General features: G+C 48.6%; 1 protein-coding gene across 2 annotated transcripts; it reads left to right on the top strand.

Annotated features, from left to right (window-relative positions):
• The first annotated feature begins 5775 nt into the window (after positions 1-5775).
• On the top strand, positions 5776-25398 carry SLC25A43 (solute carrier family 25 member 43). Of its 2 annotated transcripts, none has more exons than XM_042825185.1 (5): positions 5776-6047; positions 7418-7659; positions 8554-8726; positions 22474-22608; positions 23632-25398. In XM_042825185.1, exons 1-5 carry the CDS (start codon positions 5776-5778, stop codon positions 23833-23835), a joined length of 1026 nt encoding a protein of 341 aa, XP_042681119.1. In that variant the 3' UTR covers positions 23836-25398. The 2 variants fall into 2 exon arrangements, with proteins under 2 accessions (XP_042681119.1, XP_042681120.1); XM_042825186.1 differs by lacking the exon at positions 5776-6047 and adding an exon at positions 6391-7042 and having other exon boundaries at positions 7184-7659.
• Positions 25399-25630: the final 232 nt, after the last annotated feature.

Raw genomic sequence — 25630 nt, 5'->3', positions numbered from 1 at the left:
TGCCTGCTCTGGTGGCAAGGTGGGCACGCTGGCCGTGTCTCCCTGCAGGACCCCATTGCCGGGCAGCGTCTCATTCTCTTCCAGCTTGTTCGCCTGCAAGAGAAGGCAAGAAGAAAGAAGTGAGTTGGGACATTTCCCTGTGTTGCCCTCCATGGCTCTGCTGCAAATGCTCCTGCAACCTGTCCTGGTGGCGCAGCCGCATGGGCCGCTGCCACCCTGCTCCACAGAGCTGGCTGGGAAGAGAGCAGCTCCTCATGTGGCACCTGCTGGGCCTGGGGGCTCCCTGCAGCAGCCCCCGCCGTGCCCCGACAGCTGACCACGCTCGGTGCGGCTCAGTCTGACAGGGGGTCGGCCCACCTGTCTCCTCCAGCACTTCCCGACGCCTGGACTCACCATGGCCTGGGCTGTGTCCTGCAGAGGAATGGCACAGGCTGTTGGCTCATGCAGACACGGCCTCTGGCTCTCATCCCTCGCCGCTGGGCTCTGTTCGCTCAGGAGAGATGAAGCTGGAGCGTTCTCCTCTTCCGCTGTTGGTGTGGATGCTGGCATCCCGTGGCCATCGTGCGTATCACCTCCAGCCTTGGCATCTGCGTGCCTTGAGGCAGGAAGAGCCGTGCTCTGTGCCTGGCCATCTGACTCTCCCGAAACCTCTGTGTCCGTGATGCTGGAAGAGCCGGGCGTTTGCTGAGGAGAAGCCTGCGGGTCCCGGATGAAGGCTGCGATCCTGGGGTTGACCCAGTGGCTTATGATCTTTGGCTCTTCATCATCAGCTTCTTCCAGCTCATCCTCCTTTGCCGTGCCCTGTGGCTCGTGCTCTGGAACACACGGGAGTTTCTGCCTTGCTCTCTGCTTCCTGGTGTTCCTCGCCTGCCTTGTTATTTCCCAGTATTCGTCTAGGCTGTGCCCGGTACAGGCCGCACAACTTTTAGCCATCTTTGTCAGAAGCTGTGTGTCCTCTGACAGGATCTTTCGACATGGCTTTCGAGTCTCATGGTGCAGCCACAGCCTAGCGCCCATCTCTTGGCACCGGATGCACGGCTTCATGGCGGCTGGGTACCGATAGGCCCTTGGCCCTCCATGGTGCCCTGACTTGTAGCCCCAGCGTGAGAAAGCACGTGCAGCTTCTCTGTGGGCAGCCATTGCTGCTGTAAGCTCTTCGGGATCAGGCCCAAATCTGTGTGCGGCCTTCTGGGCCTCGTCTGCTTTTGCTGCTCCCGCTGCTTGCTGAGCTTGTGTCAGGTCCTGCTGTGTGATGCGTACAGCCACAGTTTCTGTTGGGACTTGTGGCACGGGGGATTGCACAGTGTTCTCCACTGCTGCGCCAGGGACGGCTGGGCTCGGTGGAGCAGTTTTCTGTTTGTCCGATCCTGCTGCTTCGTCCTGTTTGCCGAGGCTGTCCAGAGCAGTTGTGCAAAGCTCCTGATGGCCAGGGGCTTCAGGCACGATGACCTTTTCCCTTCCGCTGCAGCTAGAGAGAGAGGCTGCTGCTGGCAGATCAGGCAGCTCGCGGGTGCCGCTGGCAGATGTTGGTGCCTCAGCTGCGGGCACGTGCTGTGCTGCGGCTGCCTGAGCCACTGCCTGCTCTGGCGGAGGTGGCAAGGTGGGCACGCTGGCCGTGTCTCCCTGCAAGACGCTTCCGCGGGACAGCGTCTCATTGCCTTCCGCATCGTTTGCCTGCAAGAGAAGGCAAGGAGAAAGGCCGAGTTACTTTGGGCTCTTCCGTGTGTTGCCTTCCATGGCCCTGCTGCAACTGCTCGTGCAACCTGTCCTGGTGGCGCAGCTGCATGGGCCGCTGCCATCCCAGAGCTGTCTGGGAAGAGAGCAGCTCCTCTCTCTCCTGGCTCAGTCTGACATGGAGACGGCCTGGCTGTTTCCTCTAGCAAGTCCTGCTGTTTGCCAGCTGCCTGCTTGTCAGCGGCTGGCAGGGCTGCGACAGCCGCTCCACCTGGTCTCCCTGGGTCTCCCTACCTGTGCCTGGTGGCTGCCGTGTGGAGCCGGCAGCGGCGGCAGCCTGTCCTCTCGGAGGGAGGATTCTGGGCTCTGGCTGCCCGCTGTCATTGTGTGAGGTGGCCTGCGGATCACCTGCGGGGAACAGAAGGAGAGGGATTGAGCGCCCACACTGGCCCGACAGCACCCGCTGTGCCACCGGGCCCACTGGGCCCACTGGGCCTGGGCCTGGGCTTTGCGTGCCCCATGGATGGCAGAGCTGAGCGTGGCCAAGCTGCTCTCTGCCCCTCGTCTCCAAGCTTCCAGGGCCACGTGGGCCTTGGCCTTCCCAGGCATCGTTGGCTCTGTGTGGAGATGCTCCCAGGTGTCAGGAAGCGCAGTGCTCAGGCTGTAAGGTGCTCAGGGCCAGCTGGCCGGCTCTCCCCAGCACCACGTCCCTCCTCCTGCTGCTCTCCACACCATCCCGTCACGCTGCTGGTCTCTCCCTCACTCCCTGAGCCTCACCTCATCTTGCTCCTGTCCGCTCGGCAGCCCTTGGTTGGGCTGAGAGTGAGCCTTAGGCTCCTCTTCCTTCGGCATCTCCATGTCCGGAGACCAGAGAAAAGCACCAAGTCGAGCTGCTGCCTCCTGACAGAGCTGCTCTCCTCGGAGTGAGCACCCGAGGGCTCTGGCCCTGCCAGGAGCTGCGGTTACCCGTCCACATCACAATGGCCTCTGGGCGTGGTGCCGCCCAGCCATCACAAAGGCCTGGCTGTGGCTGTGGGCCCACAGAGGCCCATGTGCTCGCAGCTGCCCTAGGGATAGCAGCTGGCGTGCCCACAGGGAGGCCCGGGTCAGCAGGGTCCCCTGTGTTCTTCTGCCATGCCTCCCTTTGCTCAGCCCCGTGCTCCTCCGTGGGCTCTCCCACTCCCATGTGCTGGGCACCCGAGACTGGGCACAGCTCTCTCAAGGCCGCCCGTGCTGGTGAAGTCTTTCCACCTAAAGCATGTCCTGTACCACCAGGGTGCTGCCCTCGTCCAGCAGTGCCCCTCCAGTCGCACTCCATTCCTGTTTTTGGAGCTGCTGGTTCCCACTGTCCCACAAGGGGGGTCTGCCCCCATGTCTGCACTAGCATCCACCTTCTCAAGCCATCTCTTGCTGAAGAATCATAGAATGGCCTGGGTTGGAAAGGCCCACAGTGATCATCTGCTTTCAACCCCCTGCTGTGTGCAGGGTCGCCAACCAGCAGACCAGGCTGCCAGAGCCACGTCCAGCCTGGCCTTGAATGCCTCCAGGGATGGGGCATCCACAGCCTGCTTGGGCAGCCTGTTCCAGTGCCTCACCTCCCGCTGTGTGACAAACTTCCTCCTCAGATCCAAGCTAAACCTCCCCTGTGTCAGTTGAAAACCACTCCTTGTCCTGTCACTATCCACCCCATAAACAGCCATTCTCCCTCCTGTTTGTACGCTCCCTTCGAGTACTGGAAAGCCACAATAAAGTCTCCCTGGATCCTTCTCCAAGCTAAACAAGCTCTGTTCCTTCAGCCTTTCTTCATGGGAGAGGTGCTTCAGCCCTCTGGTCGTCACAGTGCCCGCCCTCCCTTTCTGTGTCCACCCTGGAAGGTGGTACCTACAGCCTGTCTCTGGTTCTCAGTGCCCAGTCGACAGAAATGCAATACCTGTGAGCAGAGCGCATGGAGCTGCAGTCAGGTGTTCTACTCAAAAACTTGATCAGGTCTCTTGTACCGGAGAAAAACATCCCCCGCTCCACATCACGCCTCACTCACGCCATGGCTGCTTGGCAGGACGTGCATGCGTGAGCAGCTGCTCTCAAGGGTGAAGCACAGCAGGAGTAAAACTTGATCTAAACTCTCTGAGCAGCACCTCGAGAGCTCCCTGAGAGCTGCTGAGATGGCCATCAAGCCCGAGTGACACCTTGGTTTGTGGGAAACCGAGGCAGCCCCTCTTCTGTGGGGGCAGCCCGGGCAAGCCAAAAGGCTGGGCACCCACAGATTAGCTGCTGTCTTCCCACGGAGGAAATACACACCCATAAATAGTGGAGTTCCTGGCAACCGTCGGCGTGTAGTTTAGCTCCCATGCAGACCTGGAAATTGCCTCTGCCATTAGCAGCAGAGCATTTGTGCCAAAAGCAGGCAGAGGACGTCTTCTTCAGCGGCTGGGTAGAAGCACAGGAAAGTCCTAGCAAACGCAGCCTCATCAAGGTTCTGGTGTGTTTTGTGAGCAGAAGCGGAGCAGAGGGGCCACTCTCAAGCAAGTCACTGCTGTTGCCCGACTGCACAGCCCTCAGGCACTGCCCGCATCTCCTCTCCCCTCCTGCTCTCTGCCTCCTGCTCCCTTCTTCTGAATCCAAGAAATTGATGCATAGAAACTTAATTGCAACGTTTTGTCGCTCTTCAGTCAGGTATTCTTTATTAGCAGCACCAGGAAGCATTAGGCATATGTGCACCACAATTGCAAGATTACATGATTCAGAGTCCATTATATTTACACAGATGGTACATATTCATCAATTACATGTGAGACAATTAACATATACACACCTATCTGAGGTAGTGATTTATGAGGTTTCCAGTCCTCTATTCCATGGTCTCTTCTTCCGCCCAGCATCCTTTTAGCATCCTGACTGTCCAACCAACAGCCTTTTACTTCATGCAGTGGTCTTCCTTGCTTCTCTACTAGACAAACTTTCTTCATTGGCACAGACTCAGTAGGAGAATGCCTATTAGAAGTAATTCATAGGTACCAAAATCGTAACATTTGCTTACTCAGGACTTGGATGTTATTTCTGGACATCTGCTTGTCCTTGGATAGAGAGAGGTTAGGCAACCTCTTTTAATGAGATATACTGGGGTGCAGCCTGTTTTTTGGTGGTATATATTGGGGTGTTAGAAGATGAGGAGGATAGAGGGGGTATCTTGGCGTCTGCCTGTCACGTCCCAACCTAATCCCAGAGTGAGACAACGCAGCCTTGTGTGGAGGCCCTGGCTTCATTATTGTGTTTTTGTTGCTGAAGCTCTCTTGTCAAAACAGCCTTACAGCATGCTTTCTAGTCTACGGGCCTACATCCATAACTATTTGCAACACTAAAAACTAATACAGTTTGCAAGCAAGAAATAATCGCATCATACAACAATTCAACAACCATGTTTCTAAAAATATGCTAAAAAATGCTAAAAATACTAAAAGATACGGCACATCAACTTTTTCAAATCAGCTATTTCTAAAAATACGTACAAAATACAGTGAGGCCTGTTTCTTCAAACCAATTCCCCCTTTTTCAGTCAGCTTGGGAATACTTTGGCAGAATCTCATATTGCTCACGCTTAATGACTGCTGGCAGTGCCCGAACCTTCTGGGTTTGTCCCTTAAGTTGATACCAATAGAAACAGTTTGCAATTGTTAACATCGGAACTATCAGCAGTAAAGTAACAACGGCCGGATTAACATGTCCAACGCTTCTGACATCATCGGCGAACACCCTACAAAGATGTCCCAGCAGTGGCGAGCCGTCTCTGCCTCAATTTGCCCTGAGGTTTCTTTTAGTGCATTTTGGGTGATTATCGTTTTCACCGGGGATTCGCGTTACCCGTTACTCTTTTGGACGTATTCTTTGAACGACTTCTTCTCATTCAGAACTTGAACCTACCACTGCCGCACCGCCCCGCACCGCCCGGCCGGCCGTGAGCCGCCCTCGTCCAGCCCCCCCTTCTTCGCTCGGCTGTGCTCGCTCCGCTCCGCCCGGCCAAGCCGGACCGGGCACGGCCCGCAGCACCGCCCCACGGAGGCCGCACCCCTCCGGACGGCGGCGCCGCGCAGCCCCGCGGGGGCCATGGCCACCTGGCGGCGGGACGGGCGGCTGAGCGGCCCGCAGCGGTTGTGCTGTGCGGGGCTGGCGGGCGCGCTGAGCCTCAGCCTGACGGCGCCGCTGGAGCTGCTGACGGTGCTGGCGCAGGTGGGCACCCGGCACTGCGAGCGGGGGCTGCTCGGCGCCGGGCGCGGCCTGTGCCGCACCGAGGGCTTGCGGGCCCTGTGGAAGGGGAACCTCACCGCCTGCCTGCGGCTCTACCCCTACAGCGCGCTGCAGCTCGCCGCCTCCCGCCGGTAAGCGGGGAGAGGGTGCCCGGGCCGGGCCGCGCTCGGAGGGAGCGGGGGGGGCACTGCTGGGAGCGCTCTGCGTGCGGGGCTCCGCGGGGCCGCTGCTGGAGGCGTGCGGTGCGTGCCGCTGGGTCCGGCTGAGCCCTGGGGCCGCCCGGAGCGCAGCTGTAGCGCTGCTCGCTCCTCAGTGCGGCGCTTCGGTCATCCGGACATCAGAAAGGAAGTCGGGACTCGGATCTTTCCCTCTCCTGCTGTTCGGCTCCCGTCGTTCTTGAAGGTGATGCGCCGCCTTACTCGCTTTAACGTCTCCGTGCCGGTGCTGACTCGGCAGCAGGTCGCGGGGCGGTTCGGGCCTTGGGAGCTGGGGGTTCTGCCGCTCGCAGCGCTACGGCTCGTTTCTCGTTCCGTTGTGCTTTTGAGGGCGACTGCGTGCAGGCGGAGTGCTGCAGGCACGGGACGGGTAGCTGCGGGGATCCGGCACGCAGCGCAAAGCGCAGCACACGTGGAACAGCGTCGGCTGAGCGAGCAGCGGCTTGTATGTTGTTGTCGGTTGTTTTGCCCTGGATGAACGAAAAAAGTTAGCGCTTCAGAGACAGAACAGCAGGCACGGGGCTTCTCAGAAGGCCCTGTGATGGATGCCTTGTGAGAAAAGCTGGAGACCCGCGTCTCTGTCGGACAGCTGGTGGCAGAGCTTTTCGTACGGGCTGCTTCTCCGTTACGGTGATTTTCAGCCTGTAGATAAACTGGCGTTCTGTGGATGAAAAGTACTTTGGAAATTTCTTGCCAAGCAAAGAAGTAAACTGGGGGAAGTGGCTCCTCGCTGTATCTTTGCAGCTTTTGTTGTTGTTGTTGAATTGGTGCTCTGGTTCTCCACAATGGGAAATTGCAACTCTCTGCGTGTTCAGTGTGTGCTGGGTACTGTGGTGCAGGTGGAGCTAGACAAGCTGCCCTCAGAAAGCTCCTTCAGATACTGGAAGCATCTGAGCTCATGAAGGCTGCAGGTAAAGTGAATGGCATGTGGGAGCTGTGCACTCCAGCCACTGACCTTGCTGTTGACTCCTACTTCTGTGTTTCTGCGTGAGCTCTTGGGCATGTTGTTTTTATTCCGCTTGTGTTTTCCGTCCCTATGTTCTGATTCACAGAGACCTGATGCTTGTATGGTGTTAGAGAAGACAGGGAGGTCTTGGATTCGGTACTTACTGAGGTTTCATCTCCTGCTACTGGAGGAGCTTGTGAGCAGAACAATTACATGGGATCATATTCTACGATTCTAATTGTATCAAGAATGATCTGCCTTCTTATTTCATGGTGGTTTTTTTTCTTTCTTTCTGTTGCCATTTGCCGTTAATGATATCTCTTTTATGCTTTTACTGTAGACTTGTTATACTTTTCACGGATGAGTTGGGCCGTATTTCCCACTGGAGAGCTATCATAGCAGGAAGTTTGGCTGGCATGGTTGCAACTGTTGTGACTTACCCTACTGATGTAATTAAAACCCGGCTTATTGTGCAGAACCGACTGGAGCCATCTTATGAAGGAATTCTTCATGCTTTTTACAAAATTTATCACCAAGAAGGACTTCTTGCACTTTATCGTGGTGTAACGCCAGCTATATTAGGTAAAATAATCTTGGGGAAAATGACCTAATTGCACACTGTTTATTGTAGCTATATCATGCGTTTGCTTGCTCACTTGATTTCAGAACAAATGGCAATGTTGTTCCATGGAAGGCATGTGGGTTTACAAGGCACAACAATACTGATCTTTGCTGCTGTTTTATTCCTTCAAATTATGACCCAAATCGTTGCCTTTCTGCATGGTTAAGCATTGTCAAAATAGTTTCCTTTTGTAGGTAATGCAGTTGTGCCTCAGGTGCAGGATTTCTCTTGTTTAACTCTTCAAAAAATGTAAGCATGCCATATCTGTGATTCCTGTCAGGGTTCGTCTCCCTGGCTGCTTAGTGAGACCACTGTGAGCAGCAGTGTGTAATCAACATGAAGATTAGTGATAGTTTCTCTTTACATGAAACAGCTATTTAATTATTTTCCCTCAACAACTTTTTAAAATGCCATTGGATTTCATCTGCTTTTTCATAACGGAATGTTTATAAAAAATATCTGTAGTTATAATGTAGAATTGCACTATGAAATTTAGGAGAGCACAAAGCAAGCAGGAGAGGACAGAAGCGTTCTTCATCTGCTTGACAGAAGAGGCAGCTCTGTTTACCCATACAGGTGCTGGGGTTGGGTTGGACCACAGATGGAGCTTGTTGCAGAAGAGCTGTCCTGTTGTGAGACTTGACAATTTTAGTGTGCAAATATGTACCTCTGTCACCATGCCTAGATGCTAAACTGTGAGGGTTTGATGGCAGTTTTCTAAGTACTGATCTAATTTGAGCAGTGTGACCGGTAGGCTGGCAGCAGTTTGTACTGTCCATCTAGGCTATGTAATGAGAGCTGTTTTCTTCGTGCACAGTGTGCTAATATCAACCTCTGTGTGGTTTGCTTTCTAGGTGCCGTCCCATTTTCCGTGGGCTCATTCTTTGTTTACATCAATCTGGACAGAATCTGGCGAGAACCCGTAGTTTGTTTTACTCCCCTTCAGAACTTCATAAATGGCTGTGTAGCAGCTGCTGTGGCACAGACGCTTTCTTTCCCCTTTGAGACTGTCAAGAGGAAAATGCAGGTACAAAACGCTGATGTTGCTGTACTTTGTTAGAGGAGCCTGTTTTGGGAGCTTGGGATGAGGATAGCCATTACTGCCTTGTTTCTCGTGCCACATAGGCTACAGATGCTCTGGTTTAGGTGGGTTGTGTTTTTGTCTTTTCTTTGCTTTTAAATATCTGAAAATTCATTGTTTTGAGACTGTTGTTACACTTTGAATGTAGGTTTGACTATGCCATGTGATTTGTGTTTCCTTTCGGACTCTGTCACTAGCTTTATTACTTCTTCATATAGTTCTGTCAAATTCTCACCCTTCAGAACTGGCAAATCTTCTGTCTAATACAAGCATTTCATTCATTTGGTATTAGCTAGGATGAATGAGATCCGTGCCATTTCCAGTTTTGGTGTGTCTGCTGTTTATGCCTGGCATATGTGTGGGTAATCAGAAGAAACTTGCTCAGCACATATTAAATCTGAAGGATCAGAACCATCCCAACTCTTCTTTCTGACTTCTGTAGTTAATGGAACTTCACAGTTGCTCCCATTATCTTGCTGCTTCTTTTTCCTGAAAGTTTAGTCATAATGGTTAAAAACCAAACCAAACAAAAACCTTCACATCCTACAGCTTCTGTCTCATTGCCATAATTCATTTGATGCTGTCATCTTTGTCATCTTTTCATTAGAGCTTCACCAGTGAGTGACAGTGAATACATGTCATTCTTTGGTGGCTATTTGGCTATGGCATATGAATTCCTTCTTTCAGCCCAGTTCATGGAACTGTACACTTAACAGAAAGCTTTTGTGTTCTTATCCAAAACAATGTCGTTTTGTGTGGCAGCATTTTAGAATCTCCCTTCCCCCATCCCCTGGTGGCTGAGTCACAAGCTAGCAAAAAGGTCGTCGAGGCTGTGAATTCCCCTCTTCTTCTCCAGGGTTCCCTTTTTCAGACAGAGCTTAGATCCAGTATCACAGAAGCATTCAGTTTCCCTCTTTCCACCTTGTAAAAAAGGACTTCAGCAGAAGTCTTTTTTGAGACCAGCTCTTGTAGGTGATGTGTGCAAAAGGTAAACTTTAAGCTGAGCCCATCGAGTATCTCATAAAACATCTCAGGTAAGAAGCAGGTTCTGGTCATGAAAATGGGTTATTTTTTCAGCTGTATAAATGGGTCTACGAAAATCAGTTGCCTCCTGTAACTCTTCCTTTACTCTTAATGCTGAGGCTCACAGCAGTGTTGTTGACTGAAGAAGAAAACATGTAACTGTTTCCCTTTTAATCTTTTTCTATTGATGTTCAGTTACTTAAACGTTCAGTTACTCGGTTTTCGTAATCGCTTCAGCAGTTCCAGGAGTGAATGGTGTGATGTTCTGTGTCCAGCCTTGTCTCCATAGACAAGGGGGGCATCATTCATCTTGTTGCCACTAGGCTGTGCTCTTTTGCCAATGGGATGCTTAAAACGCCTGATATTTCCAGAATAAGGAATTGGATTAACTTCCTAAATATGTAGGAAATAGATACGTTAAAATCTGTCCGAAGCAAAGAAATGTTCAGTGACAGAGAGTTTTTTTCCTCATAGATGTGTTGCAACAACTGAATAGCGATTTCCCAAGCTTAAAGAGGCAACACCTGTCCAGCAGTTTATTCTGACAGCATGGGAGAATGCAGCTGTCAAGATGTGACAGCCTGTAACTCATCTGGTACTGAAGGTGACTCACGTAGGCCTGTCTGGAAATGAGATCCTTTGAAAATTGTGCCCAAGCTGATATAAAGCAGGGTATGGATCTCCTGTAACATGATCCAAGAAGTGTTTTTCACGGTTAGCATCAGGGTGTTGCTCAGCCTTGCAAGGGTCAGCTCTTCAGTGTGCATGTGTGCTGGTCTGCTCAGCCTGGAGGGAGATGGTCAGAAAGCAGGAATGATCAGAGCAGCAGCAGGATGGGTATCCTGCAAAGGGGCATGAGAAAGGAGAGAATAAAGCAGGGAAAAACAGAGCTTTGAGGCATTTCAGCGTTCCATAGAGAACAGGGGAACACATATCTCTGAGTTCTTGTTTTCCTCAGCCATTTTATTCTGCTCAGCTTCCATTCAACAATTCCATTTTCTAGCTGATAAGGAGTGTCCCAAAGCCTTTAGCCACTGTTGAAACTCGTATGAGTTTCCTTCCTGGTTTTGAAACCATAAACACTAGTTTTGTGTATGGAGAGGAATCCTGCATGTTGTAGAGGTTGTAGATGAAGGCAGCATATAGCCAAAGACAATTTCCAGTGACCCCACTGGTGATGGAGAAGCAGGTTACAAGGCAGTCTCAGGAGCTTCAGAAGCTAGGCTGTCTTGTCTGATACTGGCACTGAACACAAGCCTGAGCACAAAACATGCAGTTCAGATCTTTACCTGACATGCTGGTAGTCTTGGAAGAGTTGGCTCCATGTGTCTCCAGGTCCAGAAAAGCATGAATTGTTTGCAAAGAGGCAAAATAATATTGCTATGAGAGGAAGCATAAGTACTATTTCTAGTCTCTGTTGCAATCGTTTTGCTTCATCCTTTCTCATTTTACGTATCTGACTCCTACAGTCCTTATGTCAGCAGCTTCTGTCATTGGCATCTGTGGGAACAGAATCGGCCCGTCAGCAGACGGTTCTCTCTCTTTGCTTTGGTGATGATTTATGATGTCAGTTTTTCTCTGTAACCATGGTTTCTTCCTTGTCTGCTGCTAGAATTATCTTTATCATGTTTATTTTTTTCTCCAAAGATGCTTTGTTTGGTAAATGAGCTTGATTGACTTTCTTAAATGAGACATTAATTAATGTGGTTGAGCCTTACTGAATGTGAGCGCTCTCTGTTGTGACTGTCCTAATTTTATTCCTTTGTCTTCCTTTTTTTGCTTTGCTCCTGATTGGAAGTTAGAGAATTAAGAGGTACTGTGTGCATGTTTCAGCATGGAATACGGCTGTTGTTGTGCATCTGTAGAAGGGGGATATGGAAGAAGAGGGTTGTTCAGAGGGACATACTGCAGTAAATACAGTAAATACTTTCCTGATTCATGCTTTTTCAGCTTCTGACACAATCTGTGTATCCTTCTGACTGCTTGTTATTCTTGCCTTTCCTTTCTCATTTCACAGTATCTTAAGTGCTGTTCAGTTTTACCTTGTCAATTATTTAAGTGCATACAAGAAAACTTCTAAGCCTGGAAATACCTGCCTGTAAAGGAGCCTGTGTCTTAGGGAAGCACTGGTAATATTCTTCTCCTTTCCCACCTCATCTTTTTGTCTGTGATGACTTTCTGGAGTGCACAGTACACTGAGCTCTGGTATTTCAGCCAAGAAGGTTGGATTTAGAGCTTTACATGCCATGCAGAATATTATTAATAGACTGACAGCAGCCCTAGGCTGTGTGCAGAGCTGAGTATCTATAAACACGCTAGAGGGCCGTGCAAACCTAATACTCAAGTTTGGCCTTTCCTTCTCTGCATGTGGCCTCAGTGGTAGGCTCAGCTGCCCCTGGCTGGCACTTCTCAGCTTTCAGTACACGTTGATGTGTGACTTGGGTGGTTTGGGGAGGCAAAATGCACAACGATGGCCCTAAAGTCTTGTGAGTCATCAATTGTTACAGGTACCTCTCACCTGCTTATGTGAACAAACTTTGCATGCATTGCAGAAGTTCTGTCCTGTGCTTGCATTTTGCTGGTATTGTTTATTTTAATTTCTGTAACTAAAAGTTGTCTGCACTCTCTTTTTTTGCAGTAGATGTTACTCAGGGACAGCCATCAAACTCTTGTGAAATAAAATAAACATACTACACTAAAGGATTTGGCACATTTGAGGACATCTCTCAGTGTAAGGTGTTCAGTATGTCTGATCCTCCTGTTCTAAAATCCAGGCTGTGAATTCCCTCTGCCGCTGTAAACAAGCAGGTTTGTTGTTCTTGGTTAGCATAAAGTGCTGCCATGCATCTCCCAGGAAGTGGCCTCTGTTCAGAGACAGAAGTGGATCAGTCAGACCTCAGCTGCCTGTAAATCTGCAGCACAGGAAGGGAAGAGAGGTTGTCAATGGCTTGGGATTTGTTTATTTTTTTTGCTCCTTTGTAACACAGGATGCAGGTGTGAAATTTGTTGTAAATGATGGAAATGCTTTGAGTTCTTTGTAACCTAAAAAATCAGAGGTGCTGGCATGGCAGCCTCGGGGAGCTCGCAAGCTGCTTTACCCTGCTGTGTGTGAGATCTGTGGTGCTCTCAGATGGGAATTTGTTATTGGAGCCATGACCCGGTTTAAAAATAAAAAGTGCCTTTTGGGTCATGTGGTTCACATGACATCTCAGAAGCATCCGTGCTGTGAGACTTTGTGCAGGGAGACCGGGTAGCAGTGAACTGCACAGGAGCCTGAGTCTTGAAAATGTTTAGAGATGGATTTGGGAACAAATTCTGTAGTGTGTGAGACAGCAAGGAGCAATATTGCCATTAGTTATGATTTCCTGTTGAAGTAAGGCTTCTATAGTAAGGATTCTGCTGTTGGTCCTTGCCCCTGGTAACTTTTGATCCTGCTGTCTGATTTCAACTCAACAGAGGTTTCACTGATACTAATTTCCTTCAAATTGTATGAAAGCGAGTGCACAGATAGAAATCAAATTCCAAAACTCTTCTACCTGAGGGGGAAGAGGCAATGTGAATTCCTGCCTTTCTTCTCCCCATGATCTCACGCTCCTCTTCCCCTTGCTGCCAGGTTTCAGGACTGCATGTTCTGGGTGTTACTTCAACTTAGGACCTGCCTGGCTCCCCTGTTAACCAGTAGTTACTAAAAATCAGATTCTGGTTTTGGTAAAATCCCTTCCTTTGTCCCTGTGTCCTTCTGCCCCTATGCCCCTAATGCTTTCAGCTTCTGGCATTTTTATTGTTTTGGTGTTGCAGCAAAGATGTTTCACACCACAGTCTCTGAGGGTATTGGAGGGTTAGTGCCCTGCTGCTTTGGGAAGTGCTGTTTGGAATACACAGCAAGACAGTGCCTGAGAACAGCTGCATGAGAGCACTGTGGGCCTTGCATGCTGTAACAGCTTCAGGTAGCTTTTGTCCATCTGAACTAACGTCTAACATGTTTATCTCCAATCCTCAGACTTCCCTAGGAGAGAAATGCAGGCATGCTGCCTGTGAAGCCAAAATGCTGAATAGTGCCAGTGGAAAAACTGGATAAGAGGGGAAATGGTAAATAAGGCTTAGAAGTAGAACTGCGCTGATGTAACATCCAGGTCTGCCTTGGGCCAGCCTGCTGCTGCTGTGGGTCTTTAACCCTGTTCATCCAGGGAGCTGTGCTGTGCTAATGCTTGCTCCAAGCTGGATTACAGCAAGAGCTTAGCAGTGCAGCACAGTGATCTCCCAGAAGGAAGCAGGAGAGCACGCTGTACCCAGCTGGTTGTGGGAGGAAGGCAGGGTTAGGGCTGTGGCTGTTGTGGCCCCATCGCTTTCAGCAGGGAGATGGCCGTGTTTCCAGAGCAGCAGCCACCACTCTTATCCCCTGAGTGCCCTGTATTGGTTTGCAGCATGTCTGTGCTTGGAATGATGCAGGAGCTAAAACTTTGTGGATACTCCTCTTTTATATCCGATTTATTCTGATACATTTATTCTGTACCTCATCCATGTAATGGACAATGCAAATACGTCCACAGAAAAGCCTCAATCCTTTAGTAACATTAATTTTCTCCTGAATTCCTACAAAGTCAGGGGAGATGTAGGAACTTGTGTTGCTTTTTGCTGTGTTCTGCGTAGAAACAAGCTAGCCTGCCTGCAGGTTTATGCCATTTAGAAAATCACTGCTCATGTACATGAAATCTGTGCTCCTGTTTGTAAGGCTTGAGCTGAATCATCACCACGTGTTTGAAATGACCCCAAAGCCTCCGTGCGAGGAGTTTGCACTGCCACCTTGAGGAAAGAGAGCTCTGTATTCATCTAAGATTTTCTTTCTAGCACAACGAAGTTAAGAGCAGGGGAAGATCGCATCCAGTAGCAAGGAAGGGATTCTGCAGCAGAGCACAGAGCCTCAGGATACAACAGGCTTGGCAGTGGCGTGTTTAGAGCTGGGGCAAACTCTTTTGAGCAGACAGTAAACTGTTTTGCATCCTCAGTGCCAATAATTTCAGCAAGGCAGAGAGATTTGGCCCGAGTTCAGGTTGCAGAGGAAAGGACAACATGTTCTTAGAGTGCAGGAAGCTGTCAGTCAGCTGCTTTGCTGTGATGTGCTGGAAATGATTGCCTTCTCCTGACTGGTCATTGTTTGCCTTACTGCATGCCTGGGGACCTTCACTTTATGTTCCCATGCAGGGGTAAGTCACTATTACTAGACCAACAGCATGGAAAAGACTGTCACACCCAGGTAAGGCTGTCTTTCAGGAAGGGAGATTGACTTGCCTGGTACTCTTCCACAGTACTGGGGTACATTTTCCCCCCAGTATTAATACTTGTTCACATCTCAGTTATCTCTTATTTGAGTTGTTTATGATAAGCACTCAGTCTCCGCCTGAGTGAAGTTTCTGTTGACTGTAGTAGCATTAACCTGAATGAAAACTGCAATGTTTGTCCTTCAGTTTCCTTTGAACTGCAATTACACCTTGCCTCTTGCGAGTGTCCTCGTTAATGCAGGCTGCAAACACAAAGACTTCTTATTATAGCTTCCAGATTAAGAGCATGAACTTGTGTGCTGTGTTATAAAATGCTTTCCTGTCTTTTTGAGTTTCTTCTGGTAATGGATCAAACGTGTAGGACTCCAAATCTCTTGAAAATGGATAAATAACACAAAAATTGTAGTGCATCTGCCATCAGAGTAGCATACCTCCTGTGGTAGCTGTAGCACTGCATAGTAGTACTGCTGTAGGATCTAGTAGTACTGCTGTAGTGTGCCATCAGTTCTGTGCAGTCAAAAGGGGAAAAAATCAGCTTTGTACCAATGAAGTTTTTAGAAACATGAAGAGGAAGGGGAAAAGTATGTTAAATAAAGAGAAGTGTTTCCAAATAGTCACTATTAACTTGTAAATTCAGATAGTGGCAAACCAAATAGTCCTGAACCATGTGTAGGAATGTTGTACCTGCAAAGGGAAGGCGGGGAATATGTGCCTGCATCCTGCTTTATCCCTCTCTTGCTGCTGAGAGCCTCGGGAAGATTAAAATGGTTGTTCTTTGGGTGGCACAGGTCTCATTGCAGCTGCAGTGGACTACATCAGTGGTCCAGTGCTAAGAGGAGTAAGAAGTAGGGGGCTGGGGTAGCTCGTGGAGGTAGAAACCTTGAGAAGGATGTGTGAGGTTAGTTCCCAGTGTGGCTTTGTTCTGGCACCCAGCTCATGCTGCTGACAGAGGGAGAGATGGGATCTGAGAAGTCTGTAGGTAACCATTAACTTCAGCCAGAGTTTTGTCGCAGGGCTTCCCCCTTATTTAAATGGTTTGTGTTTTTATAAAAAATATAATAAATATGTATAAAGAAATATAATATAATGAAATACCTGAGTGCGGGCCAAAGGGTCTCTTCATGCACCCCTCCAGCTCACAGGTTGTCAGAGCAGAACAGACTGCTTCTTTGGCATGGATCACAGTGACTCCTTAGACTTGGAGGCCTCTGGATCCTGAAAGGCCCTGTTTTTCAGAGCAGATAGAGCCAACTGTGCACCAGATGTGTTCTAATCATTAGTGCAACCCAGCATTCATCGGTGTAACAAGATGAGTGGCTTAGCCCTGTTACTGCTCTGCCTGAACTCTGCTGTCAGTGCAGTGAGCTGTACGGTGTCTCCCACCTTCTGCAGCAAGAAAGAAGCATGTCTGGTTAGAATGAAGTCCTTAAAAGTGTTGGTAACAAAAAGCTCTCTCTTCAGCTGCCCGTAGTGCCAAGTGGTGTCGGAAGAGGGGAAGGAATCATAGAATCATAGAATCATAGAATCACCAAGGTTGGAAAAGACCTAAAAGATCACCCAGTCCAACCGTTCACCTATTCCCAATAGCTCCTACTAAACCATGTCCCTCAACACAACATCCAGTCTTTCCTTGAACACCCCCAGGCTCGGTGACTCCACCACCTCCCTGGGCATCCATTCCAGTGCCTGACCACCCTTTCTGAAAAGTAATACTTCCTAATGTCCAGCCTGAATCTCCCCTGCCGTAGCTTGAAGTCATTCCCCCTGGTCCTATCACTGATGACACGAGAGAAGAGGCCGACCCCCAGCTCACTACAACCTCCCTTCAGGAAGTTATAGAGAGCAATGAGGTCTCCCCTGAGCCTCCTCTTCTCCAGGCTGAACATTCCCAGCTCCTTCAGCCTCTCCTCATATGGCCTGTGTTCCAGACCCCTCACCAGCTTTGTTGCCCTCCTTTGAACACGTTCCAGGGCCTCAATATCTTTCTTGTAGTGAGGGGCCCAAAACTGGACACAGTACTCGAGGTGCGGCCTCACCAGTGCTGAATACAAGGGAACAATCACCTCTCTGCTCCTGCTTGCAACACTGTTTCTGATGCAAGCCAGGATGCCATTGGCCTTCTTGGCCACCTGGGCACACTGTCGGCTCATATTCAGCCGAGCATCAATCAATACCCCCAGGTCCATTTCCTCTATGCAGTCCTCCAGCCACACCGCCCCAAGCCTGTAGCGTCGCCTGGGGTTGTTGTGGCCGAAGTGCAGGACCCGGCATTTGGCCTTGTTGAAACTCATCCCATTGGCTTCAGCCCAGCTCTCCAGCCTGTCCAGATCCCTCTGTATGGCCTCGCTACCCCCAGGCAGATCCACACTTCCAGCCAATTTGGTGTCATCTGCAAACTTACTGAGGGTGCACTCGATGCCCTCATCGAGGTCATCAATAAAGATATTGAAGAGGACAGGCCCCAGCACCGACCCCTGGGGAACACCGCTCACAACCGGTCGCCAGCTGGATTTGACTCCATTTACCACCACTCTCTGTGCCCGGCCCTCCAACCAGCTCCTTACCCAGCCAAGAGTGTATCCATCCAAGCCTCTGGATGCCAGCTTCTGCAGGAGAATGCTGTGGGAGACAGTGTCAAAGGCTTTGCTGAAGTCTAGGTAGACCACATCAACAGCCTTTCCCTCATCCACCAGATGGGTCACTAGATCATAGAAGGAGATCAGGTTGGTCAAGCAGGACCTGCCCTTCATGAACCCATGCTGGCTAGGCCTGATCCCCCGGTCACCCTGCACATGCCGCATGATCTCCCTCAAGACAATCTGCTCCATAACCTTCCCTGGCACCGAGGTCAGGCTAACAGGCCTGTAGTTCCCCGGATCCTCCTTACGACCTTTCTTATAAATGGGAGTCACATTGGCAAGCCTCCAGTCATCTGGGACCTCACCGGTCAACAAGGAGCACTGACAGATGATGGAAAGCGGCTCGGCTATCACCTCCGCCAGTTCCCTCAGCACTCTCGGGTGGATCTCATCTGGCCCCATCGACTTGTGGCAGTCCAGTTGGAGCAGTAGGTCTCTGACTGTTTCCTCCAGAATCACAGGGGGGTTAGTGTGCTCCCCAGCCGAGATTACCAGGTCAGAGAGAGGAGTATCCTGAGGATAACTGGTCTGACTTTTAAAGACAGACGTAAAGAAGGCATTCAGAACCTCTGCCTTTTCCTTATCCTCAGTAGTCACATTCCCAGCCTCATCCAGCAAAGAGTGGATATTCTCCTTTGTCCTCCTCTTACTGTTAATGTATTTATAAAAGAGTTTTTTATTGCTTTTCACGCCAGTGGCTAGGTTAAATTCAAGCTGGGCTTTTGCCTTTCTGATTTCACCTCTACACATCCTAACAACTTCCTTGTATTCATTTTGAGTGGCCTGTCCCTCTTTCCACAGGCGGTAGATTCTCTTTTTCTCCCGGAGCCTCAGGAATAGTTCCCTATTCATCCACGCCGGTCTTCTTCCCCGCCGGCTCATTTTGCAGCTCAGGGGGACTGCCTGCTCCTGCGCCCTTAAGACTTCCTTCTTGAAGAGCAACCAGCTCTCTTGGACCCCTTTTCTCGCTAAGACTGAATGCCAGGGGACTCCCCCTATTAGTCCCTTGAACAATTCAAAGTCCGCCCTCCTGAAGTCCAAGGTAGCAGTTTTACTATTCCCCCTCCAGGCTCCACCATGAATCACGAAGTCTATCATTTCATGATCACTCTGCCCAAGACAGCCTCCAACCTCCACATCTCCCACCAAACCTTCCCTGTTTGTGAACAGCAGGTCTAGTGGGGCAGTTCCTCTCGTGGGCTCTCTGACCAGCTGTATCAGGAAGTTGTCCTCTACGCATTCCAGAAACCTCCTAGACTGCTTCCTCTGTGCTGTGCTGTACTCCCAGCATATGTCAGGGAAGTTAAAGTCCCCCATGAGGACAAGGGCAGGCGACTGTGCAGCTTGTGCCAGCTGCTTATAGAATACCTCATCTGTCTCTTCATCCTGATTTGGAGGTCTATAACAGACGCCCACCAGGGTGCCTGTCTTGTCAGCCCTTCCTCTGATCTTTATCCATAGGGATTCAACGTTATCATCCCCAGTCATAACCTCAGTAGCATAAAAGCATTCCCTAACATAGAGAGCCACACCGCCACCCCGCCTTCCTTGCCTATCTTTCCTGAAGAGTTTGTAGCCATCCATTGCAGCACTCCAATCATGGGAACAATGAAGGAAGCCGCTGTGAGCTGTTTGGTTTGAAATGTCTCTCAAAGCTGATCGTTTTGGAATGAGATTTGTTTGTGTATGTGACAGTAGGTTTCTGAGAAGAGGTGGAGAAACTCGTCTGATCAGTTTGGTTACTGCCATTTTCCTGCTCTGCTGCCATAGGGTGGTTGTGAGGGTTGTACTGTTGCAAACGTGCTTAAGTGATACACAACCACCCAAAACCCACAGCCATCTTTTTTATTATTATTATTAAAAACAGTGGCAAATGAAACATCTTCCCCTCCCCCACCCCTTTAATTTGTCTTTTATTAATACATTCTGTGTTTATTTATCTGTGCTCCATAATACCGAATCCTTAACTGTGCACTCATGTAACTTTTAGATTATTTTTTTTTGCAGTAGGTGACTGCAGTTCTGTGGACAGTTGCTGCTTACGTGCTGTGTCTGTGCTCTTAGAAACACACTGCCCCCAGAACGCAGGAGGCCTGGCAAAGCACGCTTTGTCCCATGGCCTGAAATCTTGAAAATGGCTGTAACCATAGTGAATGTTACTCTAAGCAGTCTTTCAGAAAATTTCTTAAGAGATCACAGTCTGTGGGCAAATCAGAAACCTGAGGCTTTGACTTTCTGTGCCTTTTTAACTGTGTTCTGGTTGCGTTTGCTGCACGCAGACCCTTACTGAATGCGGGCACTGGTGTTGTAGGCAGGAGTGCCATCATCAGAATCAATCTGTATGTGCCTTTGCATGTATGCAGTAACTAAGGGGATTAAGTTAAACTCCTGCAGTTAATTCTGGCAGGTCATGCCCTGCCTACCACAAAAGGACTTAAAAAGGAAGGAAGGTCCATCTCAGTAGCATTCCTGCTTTCCCGAAGCCTTTCAGAAAGTTGTTCCCCTTCACAATGTTGCTGCCTGTACCTTTTACCATAAGAGCTTGTGACACTGGCTCGTAGGCCAGAAAAAAGAACAAGATTTTGATTCCAGCTCTCCTATGACCACTGTTGCATTATTAAGGGTATTTCCATCATTTGGGCACTCATCTAAGCATCCCTGGTGGTAATGTCACCATTCTTAGCGGAACTGATCCCTGAAACCTCAGTTGCAGCATTCAGCATCTTCTACAGTATAGTCATGAAAGTCTTCATAGAGCAGTTTCTCAATTACTGTATTTCTGTGGGATTTAGCTATTGCTTTTTAAACTCTAACTACCCTGTAAGTGAAAAAGCCAAGCGGACAGCTTCCTTGTAGCAGGGGAGCAGAAGTGAACATGTGCATGAACCTAGGCTACTAGAGTAGCTCTGTTACCTTGATCTTTCTGTAAAGGCAGGGCTGGTAATACCATAAAGTTCTGTCAGTTAAATCCCATCACATCTGCTTCTCTGAACATAAACCAGAGGCTGTGGGAACTTGCACCAGAGATGGGAATTACAGACAGTGATAGCCCCGTGGAATGGAAAGGCCAAGGAAGACACGAAGGGGATAAGTGATGAGAGCAGTTCAGCTGCTCTTTCCCCGGAAATGTGATCCCTCTCTTGCAAGTTAGGTGTACGCTGTTGAAAAAAGTTCAGAGAGAACTTCTGCTTCCTTTTGCTTCAAGTGTAAAAGACCACGGATTCATCCTCAGCCCTATTTGTGTGTGGGATAAAAGAGCCAGGACATGACCAAGGAGATCCAGAAGCCACCAGATAAGAATGTAGTGAAAGCATATTGCCTGCTGTCTTAGTGCAGACAGCTGCTTTCCTAAAATCACCCAGAGGTGTTCCTATCAGAACAAATGGTATATTTTCACCTGTAACCTGCTCTCAGGAGTGTTTCACATGCATTTTAATTGTATACAAAAATATTGGGGGATAGAAGTCTGAAGAAGGCTTGTGCAGGTTTTGTGGGGGAGGCCGTTTGTTTTTGGCTTGTTTGAATTTGTTGTTGTTGTTGTTTTTTCATTTGCTTCTAAAGTTTAGCTGTAGGCTTGCCAGCAATGCAACGGGATACAATAACCTTTAAACCATTTGATTAGCAGCTTCTCTGGTGTATCTGGAGCATGAGTCTTGATCTCTTTTCACTTTTACCGTCCAAGTTGCCAAGTATTTGAAATGCTAGAGCTCAGGCATGTAGAAAATTCATCACCACTTGTCGGTTAACAAGAGGCTTGTCATCACGGGCTTAGCAACTCTGAGAGGCTGCGGGTTAGTTTGACCAAGCAAGGAAGAAAGGCTATATGTGGTGTTTCAACTAAAAGAGAAGATATTAGTATCTATATTCACCAACCGATCAGCAGTACTTGTCCTGTTCTTAGCAAACTGCTGCCCTGTGATGATCAGCTCTATGTACCAATCGTCAAGTATTCTGGGGTCCCCTCATGCTCCTGTGAGGTATGTGGGTATGAGCGAGAGCCTGATGTGCCAATGCAGAACAAACCCACAGCTTGCTGCATGTGCACAGATGGGCAAGGATGGGATTATTCAAGGTCAAGTTGTCCTGTCTGTGCTAACACAGTGGGAGATTAACAAAGGAAGGATTTTGCTGTTAAAAATGACACACTACACTTCCTCCATGTGAACCAAGGCAGCATACGCTGCAGTTGGAAATGTAGCATCAGTCCAGCAGGATGTTCTCAAGCTGATGCTAGCTGGTTTGGGCGAGCTGAGCACGTAGCAAAGATAGCAGAACACAGGCACCAGCTGCTTGCCTACAGCCCTCAGCAGGCTCATACAGCCTGTGCTGAGATGTGTTCCATCTCTGCTGTTGCTCCTCAGTGCATAGTGCAGTTTGCTCTTCTCATTGCAGTGTAAGCTGCCTGAGCAGACAGACTCAAGGCAGCATGCTCCTGCTTTATCAGACTTACAGGAAGGCCCAGTGGTATTCAGAGCCAACCCTGGGCTTCCAGCCCACTGGTCCTCTGCTGCCAGGGTTCTGAAATGCCTTCCCAGATGTGAGCAGTGACATGGCACAAAAGGAAATCCTGGTGGAAATTACTGCTCCCTTTCATACCTCTCAGAGAGTGAAATCACTCTCTGCTCAGTTTGTGAAGGCAAAATAGTTGATACTTCTTGATTAACAGAAGAACCAGGATGGAGAAGACATTTCTTTTTCTTTACGCCAGTTTTCCTCTGCTTGCTGTGAACCTTCTGGATGTGTCTTGAACAGGCGCAGAGTCCGTGGCTCCCTCACTGTGGCATGGTGGACGTCCATTTCACAGGCATGGCTGACTGCTTCCGGCAAACCGTGAAGAACAAAGGTGTGCTCGGGCTTTGGAGCGGCCTCACACCCAGCCTGCTCAAGGTGAGCCTTTGTTTTCAGCGCTGAACTAAGGCACGCTCTCGCACAACTGAAGTCATAAAGCATGTGGCAACCCTCCATACTTATTAGTGGCTTAAAGATGACGAAGGCAGTCACAGCGCAGGTATAACCTCAGGCAGGCTATAAGCCAGCCTTGGATCACAGGTTTGGTTGTATTTCTGTAGGTGCGAGTTCAGCTTCTTTATGTGACTTCTTTGAATGCCCTTAGGAAAGGGAGGTTTCTAACATGCAAGCCAGAGTATGGATGGGGGACAGCTAGTGATGTGCTTAAAGCAGCTAACCGAGTTCTGCTTTTCATCTGAGCTCCAGTAATTTGACAGACAGTACCTAGCTACAACAAAAATAGCTCTTGCATTAACCACTCCCACAGAAGTCAAAAGCTGCATTTTGCAGTGAGCTGGTAGTGCATGCACACCAGTTATGCAGCCCTTACAGAGATGAAAACATGAAATAAAACACGATAGCTTAAACATAAGGTTAGTTAGATAGATACATTGTACAGTGCTGCACTGAGGATTACCTGTACAGGATACTACTGGTCAGCTGATGAGTGGTAACTGAGCATAACTAGTAGTGGTGGCTAGGCTATGGCTGACCCTGCCTTGGCTGGTATAAGGCCATGTAGCACCAGGGCTGCTCATTTTGCACAGGGAAAAAGAAGATTGTTCAGTCATTCTGCCTTATGAAGAATTAAGTCCATGTTTCCTATTAGGATTTGCTGAGGTTGCTTAGGATTTGCTGAGATATTTTGGAAGTTGTGATGACTTACAGTCTAGCACAGACCTTGTTCCTCATGGTGTTAATAGAATTAGCTGTGTGCAAGTAGCAAACTCCTCAGCATGATGCAGGTGCAAACTCCTCTCTGAGGAGAGTCTAACTTCACGTAAATGAGCACAGTTCTGTTAGCAGATCACATCAAACCTGAAATTCTAGAAGTTTTCCTTTATAAAAGCATTTAAGAATACTATGAGTATAACACGCTGCTTTATTTTTTTTTTTAATCAGATTGTTCCGTACTTTGGTGTTATGTTTAGCACCTTTGAATTCTGCAAGCGGGTCTGTCTGTACAGAAATGGTTATATTGAATCTCCTTTGAGTTACAAGCTGACTCCTGGGGTGGATCAGAGTTTGCTGCCTCAAGAACTGAGAGAATTAAAGCGCCTCCGAAGAGAAAACTTCGAGCCAAGGAAATCGGCTCTTGAAAACTGACAGGAGAGCATCCATTGGAGAAGCCTTTTCTTCAGAAACTTTGCAAGAAAGACATGCTGAACTGCAGGTACTAGCATCTCAGCAAGTTGCATGGCTGTAGTGCTGAGACTACAGGATGCAGGGGATGAATAAACCTCTTGTCTCATTTGCTGAATGGATGCACACAATAAAAGTAGTAAGCATACACCAAGGAGGAGAGATGCAACTCGTCTGAACACACTGTATGCTATTGCAGCTTGAACTGACGCTGTTCTAGGTGCTTCTCAGTGCTGGATAGCCACTTTAAGATAAACCATTTGGAGAGAATGAAAACTGAGACAAGTACAGATTGCATCTTCAAAACATTAAGAAAGTTCAGATTGCATTTTTTTAAAGTACCCTGTGATAAGAAGTCATCAGAAAATGGTAAGCAGACTAGATAGACAAATGCAAGCAATTCTACTGAAATCTCCTCTTTAGTGATAACAGGTGGACGTGGCATTCTGCAGATGCGGAATTATCCTCAGCTCATTCACACTCCAGAATCCACTCTTCCATTTTTGAGACTTCCTTAAGAATAATGATTTTGTACATGTCTTTGGCACAGCAGTAAAAATAAGCTGCTGCAATTGTGTTTTTGCTAATAGACTGTAACACACTGGAATGACAATCTTTTAAACGTAGGTGCTTACTGGGAATCTTTTTCCCTTTCTCCTGTGTACGTGAGTTATTTCAGGCTTAGAAAAAAAGTTTTCCTGAAAATTTCTAACTAAAATATCTTCTGAAAAATGCAGACCTTAAGTGTGTAAGCTATTTCAGAGCCACGAGCCTTACGATGTTTCTCAGTATTCTCAAAGTTCTATTTTTATGCTAAACTACTTCTCAGTCCTTGTGCACAGACCCTTGTGCTGCTCAGAACTTGCCTGCAGCAGAGCACCATGCACACGTCCTCTCATTTTCCCTCTCGAACTTCTGCAGTCCGGGATCCGCAGCACTTCTTTAGGTTGGAAACTCAGCACAACGACCAGGTTCTCACTGGTGCCACTGCCCTCTCACCAGGCTCTTTCAAGCAATGTAATACCATTATCTGAGATAACTTTAACACCTGCTTTGCCCCTGGCTCTGATTGTTGATGTACCACACAGCTGAGGTCTTGTGGTATCTCCAGCAATGGACTTGCTGTGTACTGCTGTGATGGTTGGTTTTCTTCTCAGAGAGAAGCACGGGTGTTAATAGCAAAACTCAGTATGGTAGGGAGCAGTCCTTGTGGCTTGTGAGCAAGATGGAGGCTGTAAGTATTCCTGGCTCTCATCAGTCTGCCTAGTGAAGGTGTTCCTCTGTGCCTCAGTTTCCCCATCTGCACAGTGCCATAACAATACTGATGTTTATTTGATGTGTATGAATAAGGAAACGTGACATGTGAGCAAGTTGGGGAAGCACTGATTTCTGAACAATGCTCTTATCTGTTCAAAGCATAGTACTCGGATTTTTTGGTGTGGTTTTTTTTTAACTGATGTTCTATTTCTAAATAGATGTTAAAGATTGAATGATGCATATAAATATTCTCTCACCTCTTTAAACCTCTTGAGAGTCAAGCGAGTCAACAAGGTACCTCTTGTTTGTGATATGCCACTGGCACCTCTGTGTTCATTAACTTTGTATCAGCCAAGCCTCTCCATGTGTGATTGCATCTTCTTAGAAGGAAGAGCTGGGGAGCCACGGGCTCCTGAGTCTGAACTCATGGAGCAGGTCCTCCTGGAAGAGATGTTAAGGCACTCGGAAGGTGAGGTTGGTCTCTCCTGTGAAGAAAGTCTGA

This window comes from Centrocercus urophasianus, unplaced genomic scaffold, assembly GCF_019232065.1.
Source record: "Centrocercus urophasianus isolate 14NV4802_14NV808 unplaced genomic scaffold, USGS_Curo_1.0 seq_24, whole genome shotgun sequence".
Taxonomy (NCBI): Eukaryota; Metazoa; Chordata; class Aves; order Galliformes; family Phasianidae; genus Centrocercus; species Centrocercus urophasianus.
This window is presented reverse-complemented; position numbering and strand designations above follow the sequence as displayed.

Bases quoted from the DNA above. Each gene is read 5' to 3' on its own strand.
- SLC25A43 (XM_042825185.1), top strand. From the start codon at position 5,776: ATGGCCACCTGGCGGCGGGACGGGCGGCTGAGCGGCCCGCAGCGGTTG. The intron at 8,727-22,473 runs GTACAAAACGCT...TGTCTTGAACAG, and splicing joins CTGTCAAGAGGAAAATGCAG to GCGCAGAGTCCGTGGCTCCC. The intron at 22,609-23,631 runs GTGAGCCTTTGT...TTTTTTAATCAG, and splicing joins TCACACCCAGCCTGCTCAAG to ATTGTTCCGTACTTTGGTGT.